Here is a 14,613-nt window from a genome sequence, read left to right on the forward strand (position 1 = left end):
TGCTGAGTTTCTCCAGCAATTTCTGTTTCTGCTTCAGATTTCCAGCACCCAGAGTTCTTAGTTTTATTTTATTGTAGATGGATTATGACTGGCAGGGGTATTTCAAAAGAGATTGAGGTCGATAGGAAGGTGAAGTTAAGGCCAATATCAAATTAGCTATGATCATATTAAATGGTGGGGCAGGCTGGAGGTGCAGAATGGCCTACTAATGCTTTTAAACCTTACATTTCTATGAGTATTCACATTATCTTGGTGTTGCACTGTGAGTGTCAGTAATGACTTTGAGTTTAATTTTCAGGAATGGGACTTGATGATAAATATTTCTGGATCAAAGGGGTGGATGCTACTATACTTGGAATATTGCACACAGTTCTGGTCACCACAGTACCAGAAGGATGTGGATGCTTTGGAGAGGGTACAGAGAAGGTTTACCAGGATGTTGCCTAGTATTGGGGACTTTAGCAATGAAGAAAGATTGGATAGACTGGGTTTGTTTTCACTGGAATGCAGGAAGTTGACCTGATAGAGGTTTATAAGATTGTGAATGACATGGATAGAGTGGACAATATGAGGCTTTTTCCCAGGGTGGAGGGGTCAATTACTCAGGAACACAGGTTCAAAGTCCGGGAGGCGGGATGCATAGCTTTAAATTAAGGGGGCATAGCTTTAAATTAAGGGGGGGTAGATATAGGACTGATGTTAGGGGTAGGTTCTTCACTCAGTGAGTCGTAAGTTCATGGAATGCCCTGCCAGTAGCAGTGGTGGACTCTCCCTCTTTATGGGTATTTAAGCGGGCATTGGATAGGTATATGGAGGATAGTGGGTTAGTGTAGGTTAGGTGGGCTTTGATCGGCGCAACATCGAGGGCTGAAGGGCCTGTACTGCGCTGTATTCTTCTATGTTCTATGTTCTATGTTCTATGTTTAAAAGAGATGTGCAAGGCAAGTTTTTCACACAAAGGGTGGTGAACGTCTGGAACGCGCTGCCAGAGGAGGGGGTGGAAGCAGACACAGTAGCAGCTTTTAAGGAACACCTGGACGGATATGGGAATAGGAAGGGAATAGAGGGATACGGATCCTGTAAGAGAAGATAGTTTTAGTATGGAAGGGCAAAATGTGTCAGTGCAGCTTGGAGGGCCGAAGGGCCTGTTCCTGAGCTGTATTGTTCATTGATCTTTGCTACCTTGAACCATGACTGTGGCCTAACAAGGAAGGCAGGAGATTATTCTTTTGATAAAGAGGATCAGAAAAATAGTTTCAGAATGAAAGCAGGAAATTTACAGTGAAAACAGCAATACTTCCTGGACAAACCGCAGGAGCTATCTCTAAGCTGGGAAGACATAACAAGACGAGACTGAAGGCATCGCTGCAACATTTTCCTTTGCAATTTTGCTACTGTTCCCTCTCTCCTGAAATCTGTCAGCTGTGGTTCAGCTATAGTACTCCTCCTCTCTCAGGCTGAGTCTACATGTTGTGAGTTCCCTTGTGAACATACTCTAGGCCAGTGATTCTCAGCCAGTTATACCCCCTTAGGAGGTCTTCTCAGGTTCCAGGGTCCCCCGTTCAAACATGGATAAGTACTCCACTGAATTCTGCCAAAGCTTTTTTTTTGTTAAGGAACTCATGGGTAGAATTATTTCTGAAATAATCAACCAAATAATCATGATGCACTTCTTACAAGGAAAATAATGATCAAATGAACTAGGATAAAGATGGCCTAGCGAGACACGTTGATCTTTGGATAATGAAGTATGGTAATAATGGATGCGAGAATCCTTGATTGAATCCGTTGACCCAGTGCAGTCTGATTCGTGACTGACTCTGAATTGAGGCTGTGTGGGAGGAACTTAAGCAATTAAATTACCACGTGCATCAAACTCTAACAGTGTGTTGGGAAGATATTATAAAATAGGAGGGAAACTATTGACACCAATGAAGATTGTTGCTTGGGTATTTCAGTGGTTCGGTTACCAGGGCCCCCCATAAACCCTTGGGGCTCTCCTTTTCACAGTTTTCAGTCTGTGGCCCCCGTCAAATGTGCCAGGATCCCAAAGGGGGCCATATAGTACCCGTTGAGAATGGCTGCTCTAGGCTGACAGCTCCAATACAATGCTGGTGAAGTGCTACACTGTCACACATGCATGAAGCTTTAAATCAAGGCTGTCTCTAACTTCTAGACTGTGAAAGATCCTATGGCTCTATTCCAAGAAGGAGTAAAGGAGTTCTCTCTGATGTCCAACAGTCACCCCTCAACCAGCGCCACTGAAAACAATCAATATCTACTCATGAAATGTACAGTCACTATAATCCCAGAGAGCTGCTTTCTCATCAAGAGAAATGTGGTTGAAACTGAAGGTCACCACACCTCAAGTACAAGAAGAGGTTGAGAAGGAGAGACCTTCATGGTAACCTCAGCTGGTGCAGGAATTGTACTTATCCTGTTGGAATCACACTTCATCATATAACCCAATGAGCTACCCAAATGAACTAACCAACATTTTATCCCAGTACCAGAAAATGTCTCTAGGTTTTTGATGCTAGCACTTACCAGCATTATCACAATTTCCATACCTCACTAAAAAAAACTCATTGACTGTAAAGTGCTTTGGGATGTTCTGAGGTCATGAAAGGTGCTATATAAATGTAAGTTCTTTCTCTCTCTATACACATCTAATACACTAATAATCTAATACACTGTGTTCGAATCACATGAGCAAGTAGTTCAGTATGGGACGGTGCCCTGTGACATTTTACCCTAATTAACTGGAATTCTATTTCCAAAACATAAATTCAACATCTACTCAAGTTGGGTCTAGTCAGAGAGGTCTCCTAAGATTTTAAAATTCTCAATCGTTATTTTCAACTCTCTCCATGTCTCTCTCCCTCTATCTCTGTCAAGACAGGTCCATGGTTGGAATAGATGTGTTTGGATACAGTCCAAACACAGGCAAACAGGACTAGTGTAATTGTGAAAACTGGGTGATGTGGACAAATTGGGCTGAAGGGCCTGTATATGGCACTATGATACTATGACCTTTTCTAGCCAGACTAGTTCTGATCTATTGCCCTACCACTGACTGCTATGCCTTCAGAGACCTGCGCCATGAGCTCTGGAACCTCTCATCCTCCTCTGGATGGTGGTCTCAACTTCTTACAGACCCTGCTGATGACATACCCACTTTTGGCCAAAGTCGGGGTCAGTTACCCTCACATCTCTGAATGCGACTCAGTGTCAAACTGTGTCTGGGAAATGTTCCTCTCAAAATGCCTCAGGTTTTACCTCAAAGTCGTGGATAATTTCCAGAACCAGGAGTCCGACTCTAAGGATGCAGGATAGGCCATCTAGGACTGAAATGAGGAGAAATGTCTTCACCCAGAGAGTGGGTGGAATTGTTTACTGCAGCAAGCTTTTGAGGCCAAAATATTAAATTTTCTCAAGAAGTATTTGGATATAGTTTTTATGGATAAAGGGATCAAAAGGTGTGGGGGGGAAAGAGGGAACAAGGGATTGAGTTGAGTGATCAGCCATGACCATACTGAATGGCAGAGTAGGCTCAAAGGGCAGAGTGTATAATCCTGTTCCAATTTCCTATGTTTCTGAATTTTTGGGACCAGCACCGATGTTGACTCCGTTACCATTCCCTTCTCATTCTGCAGGCTGAATCCCGGCATTCTGTTCAGATTGCAGCCGTGCTCTGTATCCTGCTCGGAATGTCAGCCAAGTTGACATACGTTCTAACGACCATCCCAGCTGCCGTCCATGGTGAGTTCAGTTCTTGCCTTTCGGAGGTAGTGTTGTGACTGATGTGGGGCTGTGAGGCAATGGGACTGAGGGCTTGTACAGAACAAATACTTTCCAGTGTTGAGTTGCCAAAATTCTCATTGACCAGGCATTGAACCCCCTGGTGACAGTGATGAAACTATCAACAACTCCAGGATAAGAAAGTGAGAACTGCAGGTGCTGGAGATTAGAGTCGAGAGTGTAGTGCTAGAAAAACACAGCAGGTCAGGCAGCATCCAAGGAGCAGCAGCGTCGACGTTTCAAGCATAAGCTCTTCATCATCTTCTGCCTTGGGATCCTCCAACCCCATGACATCAATGTTGATTACACCAGTTTCCTCATTTCCCCTCCCCCCCACCTTAAACCACAACCAACCCTCTAACTTAGCACTGCCCTCTTGGAATGTCCTACCTGTCTATCTTCCTTCCCACCTATCTGCTCCAACCTCCCATCCGACCTATCACCGTCACCCCCCACCTTTATCTACCAATCGCATTCCCAGCTACCTTCGCCCGGCCCTGCCCCCTCCCATTTATCTCTCTACCCCATTGGGTACAACCCCCCCCCCACACCCCAACTACCTCCATTCCTAATGAATAGCTTTTGTACAAAATGTCGATTCTCCTGCTCCTCAGATGCTGCCTGACCAGCTGTGCTTTTCCAGCACCACACTATTTGACTAACAATAACACCAAGGTAAAAACAATGACTGCAGATGCTGAAAACCAAATACTGGATTAGTGGTGCTGGAAGAGCACAGCAGTTCAGGCAGCATCCAACGAGCAGCGAAATCGACGTTTCGGGCAAAAGTCCTGATGAAGGGCTTTTGCCCGAAACATCGATTTCGCTGCTCATTGGATGCTGCCTGAACTGCTGTGCTCTTCCAGCACCACTAATCCAGTAACAATAGCACCAGCCAATGCTGACCAGTAACAATAAAGACACGGAAATCAGAAGTAATACCCAGTTAAGGGTGGGGTAACGTTTGTAATGGAGTGTAATGTGGAGGGGCATATTGAAGTGGTGTGTTATCCAGTGTCACAAAGTTGGTCTCTTTTTTGTTTCTCAAAGCTGTTCCTTTTTTCAAGGATACTGTGTTCTTGGTTTCTTCAGAGGGGTCATAAACAGCTGCTGGTTCTGATTAGACTGGTTTGGTACAGAGATTAAAAGGCATTCAAAGGCCTTTTTATTTATATGTAAACAGATGAGACTTCAGGCCAAAGTGGTCATGCTTTAGAAATGACCTGTATAATGAAAGGGAAGTGGTCAGCTCTCTAGCAGAGCAGTTCAGTCCAGAGTTGGGAGTTCAGCTGTATGGAAACAGGTTGTGAAACTCTCTCTCTCCTTCAGCCCTTCTAACTTCAACCTGTAACCATTTGTTCCATCTGTACTGTTTTTTAAAAGGGGTTTGCTTATTGGGACTGTTGTGTATATTCGGAACAGCATAATTAAGTCTAGTTTGGATAGTCTGAGTTCTGCAGGGGCTCTTTATTCTTTTCTTTGTGTTTCATTGCGTAATTTTCTAAATACATTTTTGTCTGTTTTAAAACCTGGTAGTCAGCCGAGCTGACTTACTCCGGATAATTTTCACTGTACACTTACTGAAACAAATAGCAAAGATATGGTCTGGGCTGCCTGCTTAAGAATGTTTTGAGTGGTCTAGCCTAGTCCACAACACTAGGAGCAGATGTGTGATTTTGGGATATTGACTTAGGAGTGAGGTTGTGGGGATATGTGACTTGGGAATTTATTTAATGTTCATTCATGGGACTTGGGCATCATTGGCTACACCAGTAATTATTGTCCATCTCTAATTGCCCATTGAGAAGGTGCTGGCGAGCACCTTCTTGAACCACTGCAGTCCATGTGCTGTAGATTGGCCCATAATGATGTTAGAGAGACAGTTCTGGGATTTGATCCAGAGACAGTGAAGGAATGGCAGTATGTTTCCAAGTCAGGCTTAGACGAGTGGTGTTCCCATTTTCCTGCTACCCTTGTCCTTCACGATGGAAGTGTTGATGAGTTTTGGAAGGTGGTGTTGAAGGAGCCATAATAAATGTCTGCAGTGCATTTGTAGATAGCACACACTGCTGCTATTGAGCGTTGGTGATAGAGGGAACGGATGTTTGTGGATGTGGTGCCAATCAAGTGGATTGCTTTGTCCTGGAATGTGTCAATCTTTTTGGGTGTTGTTGGGGTTGTACCCTTCCAGGCAAGTAGGGGTTTTCCATCACATCCCTGACACCACACACCACCTTGTAGATGGTGGATAGGCTTTGACAATACAAGATTCCTAACCTCTGACTTGCTCTTTTAGCCCCAGAGGTTATATGACTGGCCTAGTTCTGTTTCTGATCGATGGTAACCACCAGATTGTTGTCATTGTTGTTTCAGCGATGGTAACACCATTGAATGTCAAGGAGTGTTGGTTACATTGTCACTTGTTGGTGGTGGTTATTGGACTGCCACTTATCAGCCCAGCCTGGATGTTGTCACGGTCTGGCTGTATATGAACACAGATTATTTCAGCATCTTAGGTGTTGTGAATTCTGCTGGACATTGTGTAATCATCAGCGAACATTCTCATCTCCAACCTTATGTTGGAGGGAAGGTCATTGATGAAGCAGCTGAAGATGGTTGAGCCTAGGACACTACCCTGAGGAACTCTTGCAGAGATGTCCTGGAACTGAGATGACTGACCTCCAACAACCACAACCATCTTCCGACATGTTAGGCATGATTACAACCAGCAGAGAGTTATCCCCCAAATTCCATTGGCTGCAGTTTTGCCAGGGCTCCTCAATGCCACATGCTGTGGTGAAGGACATCATAAAGGGCAATCAGTTCAATCTCATCTCTAGAGGTTAGCTTTTTTAGTTGTGTTTGGACCCAATGCTATGATGAGGTAGCAGCTGAGTGTCCCTGGATTAAAACCCAAACTGAAGGTGAATGGACTGTTTTTCATTCTTGCACTGGCAAAGCCTGGCATTTATTACTGTTTCCTAATTGCCCATGAACTGAATGGTTTGCCAGTTCATTTCACAGGACAGTTAAGAGTCAACCACTAGATTCTTACATTGGAAGATAGATGGGTTTTTACAACAATGTTTATATGGTCATCATTTGACCAGATTTTAATTCTTTTCTTTATGTATTAAAACTGCATTATCTGCCGTGGTGGGATTTGAACCCATGTTTCTTGCACCTTAGCGCAGGACCTCTGGATTACCCATCCAGTGACATTGCCACAGTGACAACATCCCCCCCATTTTAAGCAAATACCTCTTGATAACACTGTTGACCACCTTTTCCATCACTTTAATGCTGCTCGCGTGTAGACTGATGGGGCAGTAATTGGCCAGGATGGACTTGATGTTATATCGGGGGAGATCTTATATTTGGGAGAGTGTTATATTGGGGGAGTATTATTTTAGGGAAGTGTTATATCACGGGAGATGTTATATTTGGGGCAGTGTTATTTTAGGGCAGTGTTATATCACGGGAGATGTTATATTTGGGGCAGTGTTATATTGGGGGAGTGTTATATTGGGGTGTTATATTGGGGTGTACATGAAGGTGTACTGGTGTTGTATTAACAGTGTGCTATTTGGAGGGTGTTAAATTGGGGGTGTTATATTAACAGTTTGGGAGGAGTTATTTGTGGGCAGTGTGTCATATGACAATATGTTCTATTGGAAATATGTTATATTGGGGAAGGTGTTATATTGGTCCTAATGAAGGATTATGCCTAAAAGATGTTGCCTGACCTGCTGAGCTTTTCCATTGCCACATTTTATCAACTCTGACTCTCTACAGTCCTCACCATCTACAGTCCTCACCATCTCGAAAGTGTTACATTGGAAATGTGTTATCTTGGGGAAGGTATTATGTTGGCAGTGTGTGGGTTTGGACAACACTGTATTGCAGTGTGTAATATTGAGGATGTTTTATATTAGGGTGTGTTATTGAGGGAGTGGTATATTGAGGGTGTTACACATGGGATGAGTTACGTAGAGGGGTCATGTTATACTGTGAGCCTGTTATATTGAATTGATGGTGTAATATTAAGTGGGATTTTATGGGACCCAGCCTGATTTGGAGCTGTGTTTGAATCCCCCAGTAAATAACCTGTTTACGTTCTACAGGTGGGGTCCTCAGTGTTACTTACACGATGGCGGTGTCTGTCGGAATCTCATATTTCCAGTACACAAACATCGACTCTGGTCGGAATATCTTCATCATTGGATTTACAATGTTCATGGCACTACTCACCCCTCACTGGTTCATCCGCAACCCAGATTACATTGTAACAGGTAAAAAAATGGCTTGTTAAAGTCATGTGTACACAATGTTGTGAGGTTAAACTGATATGGGCCTCATTATGCTCACAGTTAGAGTCACTCTCAAGGTCAAAGCTGCATTTACAAACTAACCAGGATTTCTGCTGGTGTTATTGTCATTGACTGAAATATTTCTCAACATCACAAAGCCTTCAGTGCACTCATAAATACATTAAGTAAATGCTCAAAAACCCATTTCTGTCCTTGGGGTGTTGAACGGGACAGTGGAGAAGCAGCTTTACTCTGAATTTAACCCCATGTTGTCCCTGTTCTGAGAGGTCCTTGTTTGGGACAGCATCTTTACTTTCAGTTTAAAAGAGTATCAGAAACTTTACAGCCAGATGAAAGGGGAGAGAAGTTTTATGCTGTTTCTAAACCCATGCTGTACTCATCTGGGAGTGGTTGATGGGGATGCTATCTTTACTTTTAGTTTTAAGCAGTAGAAAGAGCTTTACTTTGTATTTAACCTCACACTGTATATGTCCTCAGAATTTTTGATGAGTATAATGTACAGAAAGCTATACTTCCATTTGAAAAGATCAGAGAGGTCTTACTTTTCAGTTTATGCCAATTGAGAGATCTTTACTTTCAGTTAAAAAGAGGAAAGGGAATTGTTGCTTTGTGAACAGACCCTATGTTGTCCCTGTCCTGGGAGTGTTTGATGGGGAACAGTGTAGAGGAAGCTGTACACTGAATCCAACCCCGTGCTATCCCTGCCCTGGGAGTGTTTGATGGGGAACAGTGTAGAGGAAGCTGTACACTGAATCCAACCCCGTGCTATCCCTGCCCTTGGGAGTGTTTGATGTGGGACTGTGTAGAGGGAGCTTTACTCTGTATCTACCTCTGAACTGTGCCTGTCCTGGAAATGTTGCTTTTGAAAGAGTTTGAGGATTTCTGCCTGAACCACCAAAGTGAGCAGTGATTTCCAGACCGACAGCACTCTCCAGGGGGAAAGGATTTGCCTTATGTTCCCTCGAACCTTTGTATCAATCATCTTCAGTCTGTGGCCTCCATGACCACTCTGCTAGAGGAACCGGGCCCTCCCAGCTCCCTCGCTACAACAGCGATTGCACTTCTAAATCAGTTCATCGGCTGTAAACCATTCTGGGCTGTCCTGCGGTAGTGAAGGTGATATATAAGCACATGCTCCTTATTCAATGTTAAGTCAGTGACAGATCTTCTTATTTCTCTCTGTACTGGATGTGTTTAGGTGTGGAGAGTGTGGACATTTTTCTGATGGCCGTGTTCATGATGCCCGTCATTCAAGGAGGGATTCTTGCCTTTCTCCTGGATAACACTGTTACAGGTGAACTTGCTAATATCAAAACGACCTGATAGAAGTTTATAAAATAGTGAGGGGTATACTTGGAGTTGATGGTAGCTGGCTTTTCCCTATGATGGGGAATTTCAAGACTATGGGGCACATTTTTAAGGTGACAGAAAAGAGATTTATGAATAGGAAAGGTTTGGGGGGATATGGGCCAGGAGTATGCAGGTGGGCCTAGTTTAGTTTGGGATTATGTTCGACATGGACTGGTTGGATCCAAGGGTCTGTTTCCATGCTGTATGATTCTATGACTCTGTAACAGATACTACAGGAGGAAAGATCTTGAGATCAGAAACATTAGCAGCAGGAGAATGTTAGTTAGCCTGATCCACCTAACTATGGCCCTAACCCCATTTTCATCCCTAGCCCCTATTACCAAGGGTGCTGCCTGGCAAGTTGACTCTGATTGGCCACGGTGTTGCCATGAAAATAAAAGTGAGGAATTATTGCTCCTGAGTACTTCTAAAAAGATATAAGGCTTGAGCACCTTCCCTTTTGATGCAGAGACTGAGAATGAGGATGAATGAATTTCTTCTGGCAAGCTTAAGTGAGCCACATTCAGAGCTCATCTGGTGATCTTGAATTGGCTGTTGGTATAGCTACTGGCACATTTCAGATTATTCTGCAATGCTGCCTAACAGTGGAATCTCAGCTAGCAGCTGATGTTCTGTTTGCAGTTTTGCAAAGCAGGCTGGTTGAGTACAGGAACAGATTGTTTGATTCGCTCTGCCAGTCTAGCTAGCATCAAGCCAGAACAGAAATTCGTAAGCTCATAGCGTGGTACATTCACACTCTCTAGAAAGGATGGAGATTCATGTGTAGGAACACATTCTCTGAAGACAAATGTGAAATAACTCTTTGGGGGACGGTGTCCCATCACTACCTCACCCTTTACTTACACATGCGCAGTACGTGGACTCTGACCAGGCAGCTCAGAACCAGGAGAAAGTGAGGAGTACAGATGCTGGAGATCAGAGTCAAGATATGGTGCTGGAAAAGCAAAGCAGATCAGACAGCAACCTAGGAGCAGGAAAATCAATGTTTTGGGCATAAGCACTTCACGAGGAGCTAGTCCCTAGAGTGAGGGGAATCTCAGATTCCTGTTTATGTCTGTCAGCCAGGGCTCCCTGATTGGACCAGGTTAATAGCCCCAATCAGGGAACTCATATTCTATGAGATCCACCTGGCCCTCATTCCAGTCACCACAAAAGGGACAAGTTTAAGCTTCACAATGCTCTCAAATTAACCAGTAGCCCACGATACTCCATAGCTTTCTCCATGGCAATGCCTCAGCCAATGAGAGTCAACTTTCCAACCAAACAGCACTCTTTCCTCCTGGCCTATAAATTGCTGATTGTTTGAAATTTGGCACTCTTGCATTTGTCCTGATCAGGCCACGACAAAAATCTTCAACAACAGGTCTCACTCTTCTGCAAAATCCCGATCATATAAGAAGGACAGGGGAGATGTGAGTGTGATGTTTTCTTTGTGTAGCAGTTGCTGGATTGAGTTAAATCTGTCTGCACGGCTGTCCATCTGCCTCAGCCAGGTTCAGGCAGGAAGGGTCTTCTGCGCCCCTTTGACTGCGGCCACGGTGGGTGGGGCATGTAGGGAAACTCTGAAGTGCGTAAAGTTCACCGTGCCTCTTGGTTGCTCTCTCTGAGACTCCTGGCGCTTTAGCAGAATCGTTCCGATGCGATTAGGGCTCTTGGTTTTTATCGCTCCCTCACAAACCCCCAAGGCCCTGAACGATCATAATAAAAGAAAGGAGAAAGAGAAGTTGTTCCAGCTGATTGGGAATGTGTGTGTGTGTGTGTGTGTGTGTCTGCGAGACAGAGAGAGAGGGACCGTGTGTGTGTGTGTGTGAGAGAGAGAGAGAGAGTGAGAGAGAGAGACTGTGAATGTGTGTGTGTGAGTGAGTGAGTGTGTGTGTGTGTGTGTGAGAGAGAGAGAGAGAGAGAGACTGTGAATGTTTGTGTGAGTGAGTGTGTGTGTGTGAGAGAGAGAGAGAGAGACTGTGTAGTAAGATGCACATTCAGTTACAGGCTGACTAAATGCTGAGGGAAGGGTGCTGTAAAACCCAGGGCCCTGTGAACCAGAACAATCTTTTATGATTGCTGACAACCTCATGTTTGTACAAGGTAATAAAAATTAACGTCCCTAATTGCATGAGAAAGATACTTACCCAGCTGACAATTGACTGACCTGAGTCAGCAAGGGAGATTTGTGTGGGAACTGGAAAATGTGGGGAGGTTGTTCAGGGGAGAAGGGTGTGCTTGCTGGGTGAGTAGTGGGGTCTGAGTCTGGGTGCATTGAGGGGGTGCCATGAAAATCCTGAATAAGGCAACAGCAGTCATTTATCTTTTCACTGATGCTGGAAGTTCTACATTCTTGTACGGCAATGTGCTGTGTACTCTCTGATCAATACTGGCCTTCCATCTGCCCATATCTTAGATTTCAATACTCTCATCCTTGCTTTCAGCAGCTCCCCCATCCCCACTCCCCCCCCTCCCCCCTCCCCACACCATAACCTGACCTCCCCATCTCCATAACTCTCCAGCCCTGGCAACCTCTTGAAATAAAAAATACCCAAAGAACTGCGGATGCTGGAATTCAGAAACTCAGCAAATCTGGCAGCATAGAGTCATAGAGATGTACAGCACAAAAACAGCCCCTTCAGTCTGACTCATACATGCCAACCAGATATCCTAAATTAATCTAATCCTATTTGCCAGCATTTGGCCCATATCTCTCTAAACCCTTCATATTCATATACCCATCCAGATGCCTTTTAAATGTTGCAATTGTACCAGCCTCCACCACTTCCTCAGGCAGCTCATTCCATACATGTACCACCCTCTCTGCATGAAAAAGTTGTCCCTTAGGTCCCTTTTAAATCTTTCCCCTCTCACCTTAAACCTATGTTCTCTAGTTTTGGACTCCCCCACCCCAGGGAAAAGACCTTGTCTATTTATCCTATCCATGCCCCTCATAATTTTATAGACTTCTATAACGTCACCCCTCAGCCTCCAACATTCCAGGGAAAACAACCCCAGCCTATTCAGCCTCTCCTTATAGCTCAAGCTCTCCAACCCTGGCAACATCCTTGTCATTCATCTGTGGAGTCAATAAATCTGGGCCATAGAGTCCTAGAGGTCTACTGCACAGAAAAAAGCCATTTGTCCATTGAGTCTGTGCCAGTCAAAAACGATCAGCTAATCCCATTTCCCAGCACTTGGCCCGTAGCTTTGCGTGTCTCCGCAGTTGTTAGCATGTGACAATGGCCATATCTCAGCAACCATCTCACCAAGGAGACCAAACAAGGTGAGGGCGGTCAATGGGTCATTTAATCTTGGCAACTTAAAGTGACCCTGCTTCAGAGCACCTACCGAAATCTCCGCTCTCCTCTGAACTCTAGGCCTCTCGCACATCCTCAATTGTCTTGATTCCACCCTGGTGGCTGCGCATCAGGTGGTCAGGCCGGGATACTCTGCAGCAGCTCCCTCACTGAGGGAATGCCGCACTGTCTGTGGTGCCACCTTTTGGATGAGGTATTTTATCAATAGCTTCTCTGCCTTCCTTACTGAAATTCGATACAATTCCAAAAAGGAGCAAAGCTATTGTCCCAGGTGTAGTTGTTTCTTGTCTATCGTGTCGAAAAACAGATGCTGTTTGGAGGGGATTGGTTTGTGCAAATTGACTGTCAGATCCTTTTATGTCAGGTCTGCAGTGCAGGAGTAGGCCATTAGGCCCAACTAGTCCCTGTCAGCATTTATTGTCAAGATTCGTCATCCATACCTAATTCTTAACCCCTAATTCTCTTCTCCTTAAAAAGTTTGTCCTTTCCCCTGAATGCTTTTACACTGAATTCACCTCAACCACCCTCTTGTGGGAGAGTGTTCCACATTCTGGTAACTAAGATAGGTGGAGTTGTGGACAGTGAGGAGGGCTGTTGTCGGCTGCAGAGGGACTTAGATATGATGCAGAGCTGGGCTGAGGAGTGGCAGATGGAGTTCAACCCTGCCAAGTGTGAAGTTGTCCATTTTGGAAGAACAAATAAGAATGCGGAATACAGGGTTAATGGTAGGGTTCTTGGTCAGGTGGAGGAACAGAGGGATCTTGGGGTCTATGTACATAGATCTTTGAAGGTTGCCACTCAGGTGGATAGAGTTTGTAAGAAGGCCTATGGAGTATTATCGTTCATTAGCAGAGGGATTGAATTCAAGAGTCGTGAGGTGATGTTGCAGCTGTACAGGACTTTGGTTAGGCCACATTTGGAGTACTGTGTGCAGTTCTGGTCGCCTCACTTTAGGAAAGATGTGGAAGCTTTGGAGAGGGTGCAGAGAAGATTTACCAGGATGTTGCCTGGAATGGAGAGTAGGTCATACGAGGATAGGTTGAGAGTTCTCGGCCTTTTCTCGTTGGAACGGCGAAGGATGAGGGGTGACTTGATAGAGGTTTATAAGATGATCAGAGGAATAGATAGAGTAGACAGTCAGAAACTTTTTCCCCGGGTACAACAGAGTGTTACAAGGGGACATAAATTTAAGGTGAAGGGTGGAAGGTATAGGGGAGATGTCAGGGGTGGGTTCTTCACCCAGAGAGTGGTGGGGGCATGGAATGCGCTGCCCGTGGGAGTGGTAGAGTCAGATTCATTGGCGACCTTTAAGCGGCATTTGGATAGGTACATGGATGGGTGCTTAATCTAGGATAGAAGTTCGGCACAACATCGTGGGCCGAAGGGCCTGTTCTGTGCTGTATTGTTCTATAAACATTGACTGAATTCCTGGGCAATACATATCAACTGCACCAACAATGTCCACTCAGAATCTTTGTTGAGTAGTAAATTTGTTGATTTCGTTTCGTGGGTTGTAGGCATTGTTTATTTATTAGGTAAAAACAATGACTGCAGATGCTGGAAACCAGATTCTGGATTAGTGGTGCTGGAAGAGCACAGCAATTCAGGCAGCATCCAAGGAGCTTCGAAATCGATGATTCGGGCAAAAGCCCTTCATCAGGAATAAAGGCAGTGAGCCTGAAGCGTGGAGAGATAAGCTAGAGGAGGGTGGGGGTGGGGAGAAAGTAGCATAGAGTACAATGGGTGAGTGGGGGAGTGGATGAAGGTGATAGGTCGGGGAGGAGAGGGTGGAGTGGATTGGTGGAAAA

General features: G+C 44.8%; 1 protein-coding gene across 1 annotated transcript in view; it reads left to right on the forward strand.

Moving 5' to 3' along the window:
• The window catches only part of slc23a3 (solute carrier family 23 member 3), a 90,714-nt gene that overhangs the window by 67,083 nt on the left and 9,018 nt on the right, over nt 1-14,613 (forward strand). Inside the window, exons 9-11 of the mRNA XM_072578335.1 lie at nt 3,657-3,762; nt 7,926-8,093; nt 9,331-9,426. Of these exons, the coding sequence (XP_072434436.1) occupies nt 3,657-3,762; nt 7,926-8,093; nt 9,331-9,426 (370 nt within the window). The remainder of the gene's footprint in view (nt 1-3,656; nt 3,763-7,925; nt 8,094-9,330; nt 9,427-14,613) is intronic.

The sequence above is a fragment of the Chiloscyllium punctatum genome, chromosome 10, assembly GCF_047496795.1.
Source record: "Chiloscyllium punctatum isolate Juve2018m chromosome 10, sChiPun1.3, whole genome shotgun sequence".
Lineage (NCBI taxonomy): Eukaryota > Metazoa > Chordata > Chondrichthyes > Orectolobiformes > Hemiscylliidae > Chiloscyllium > Chiloscyllium punctatum.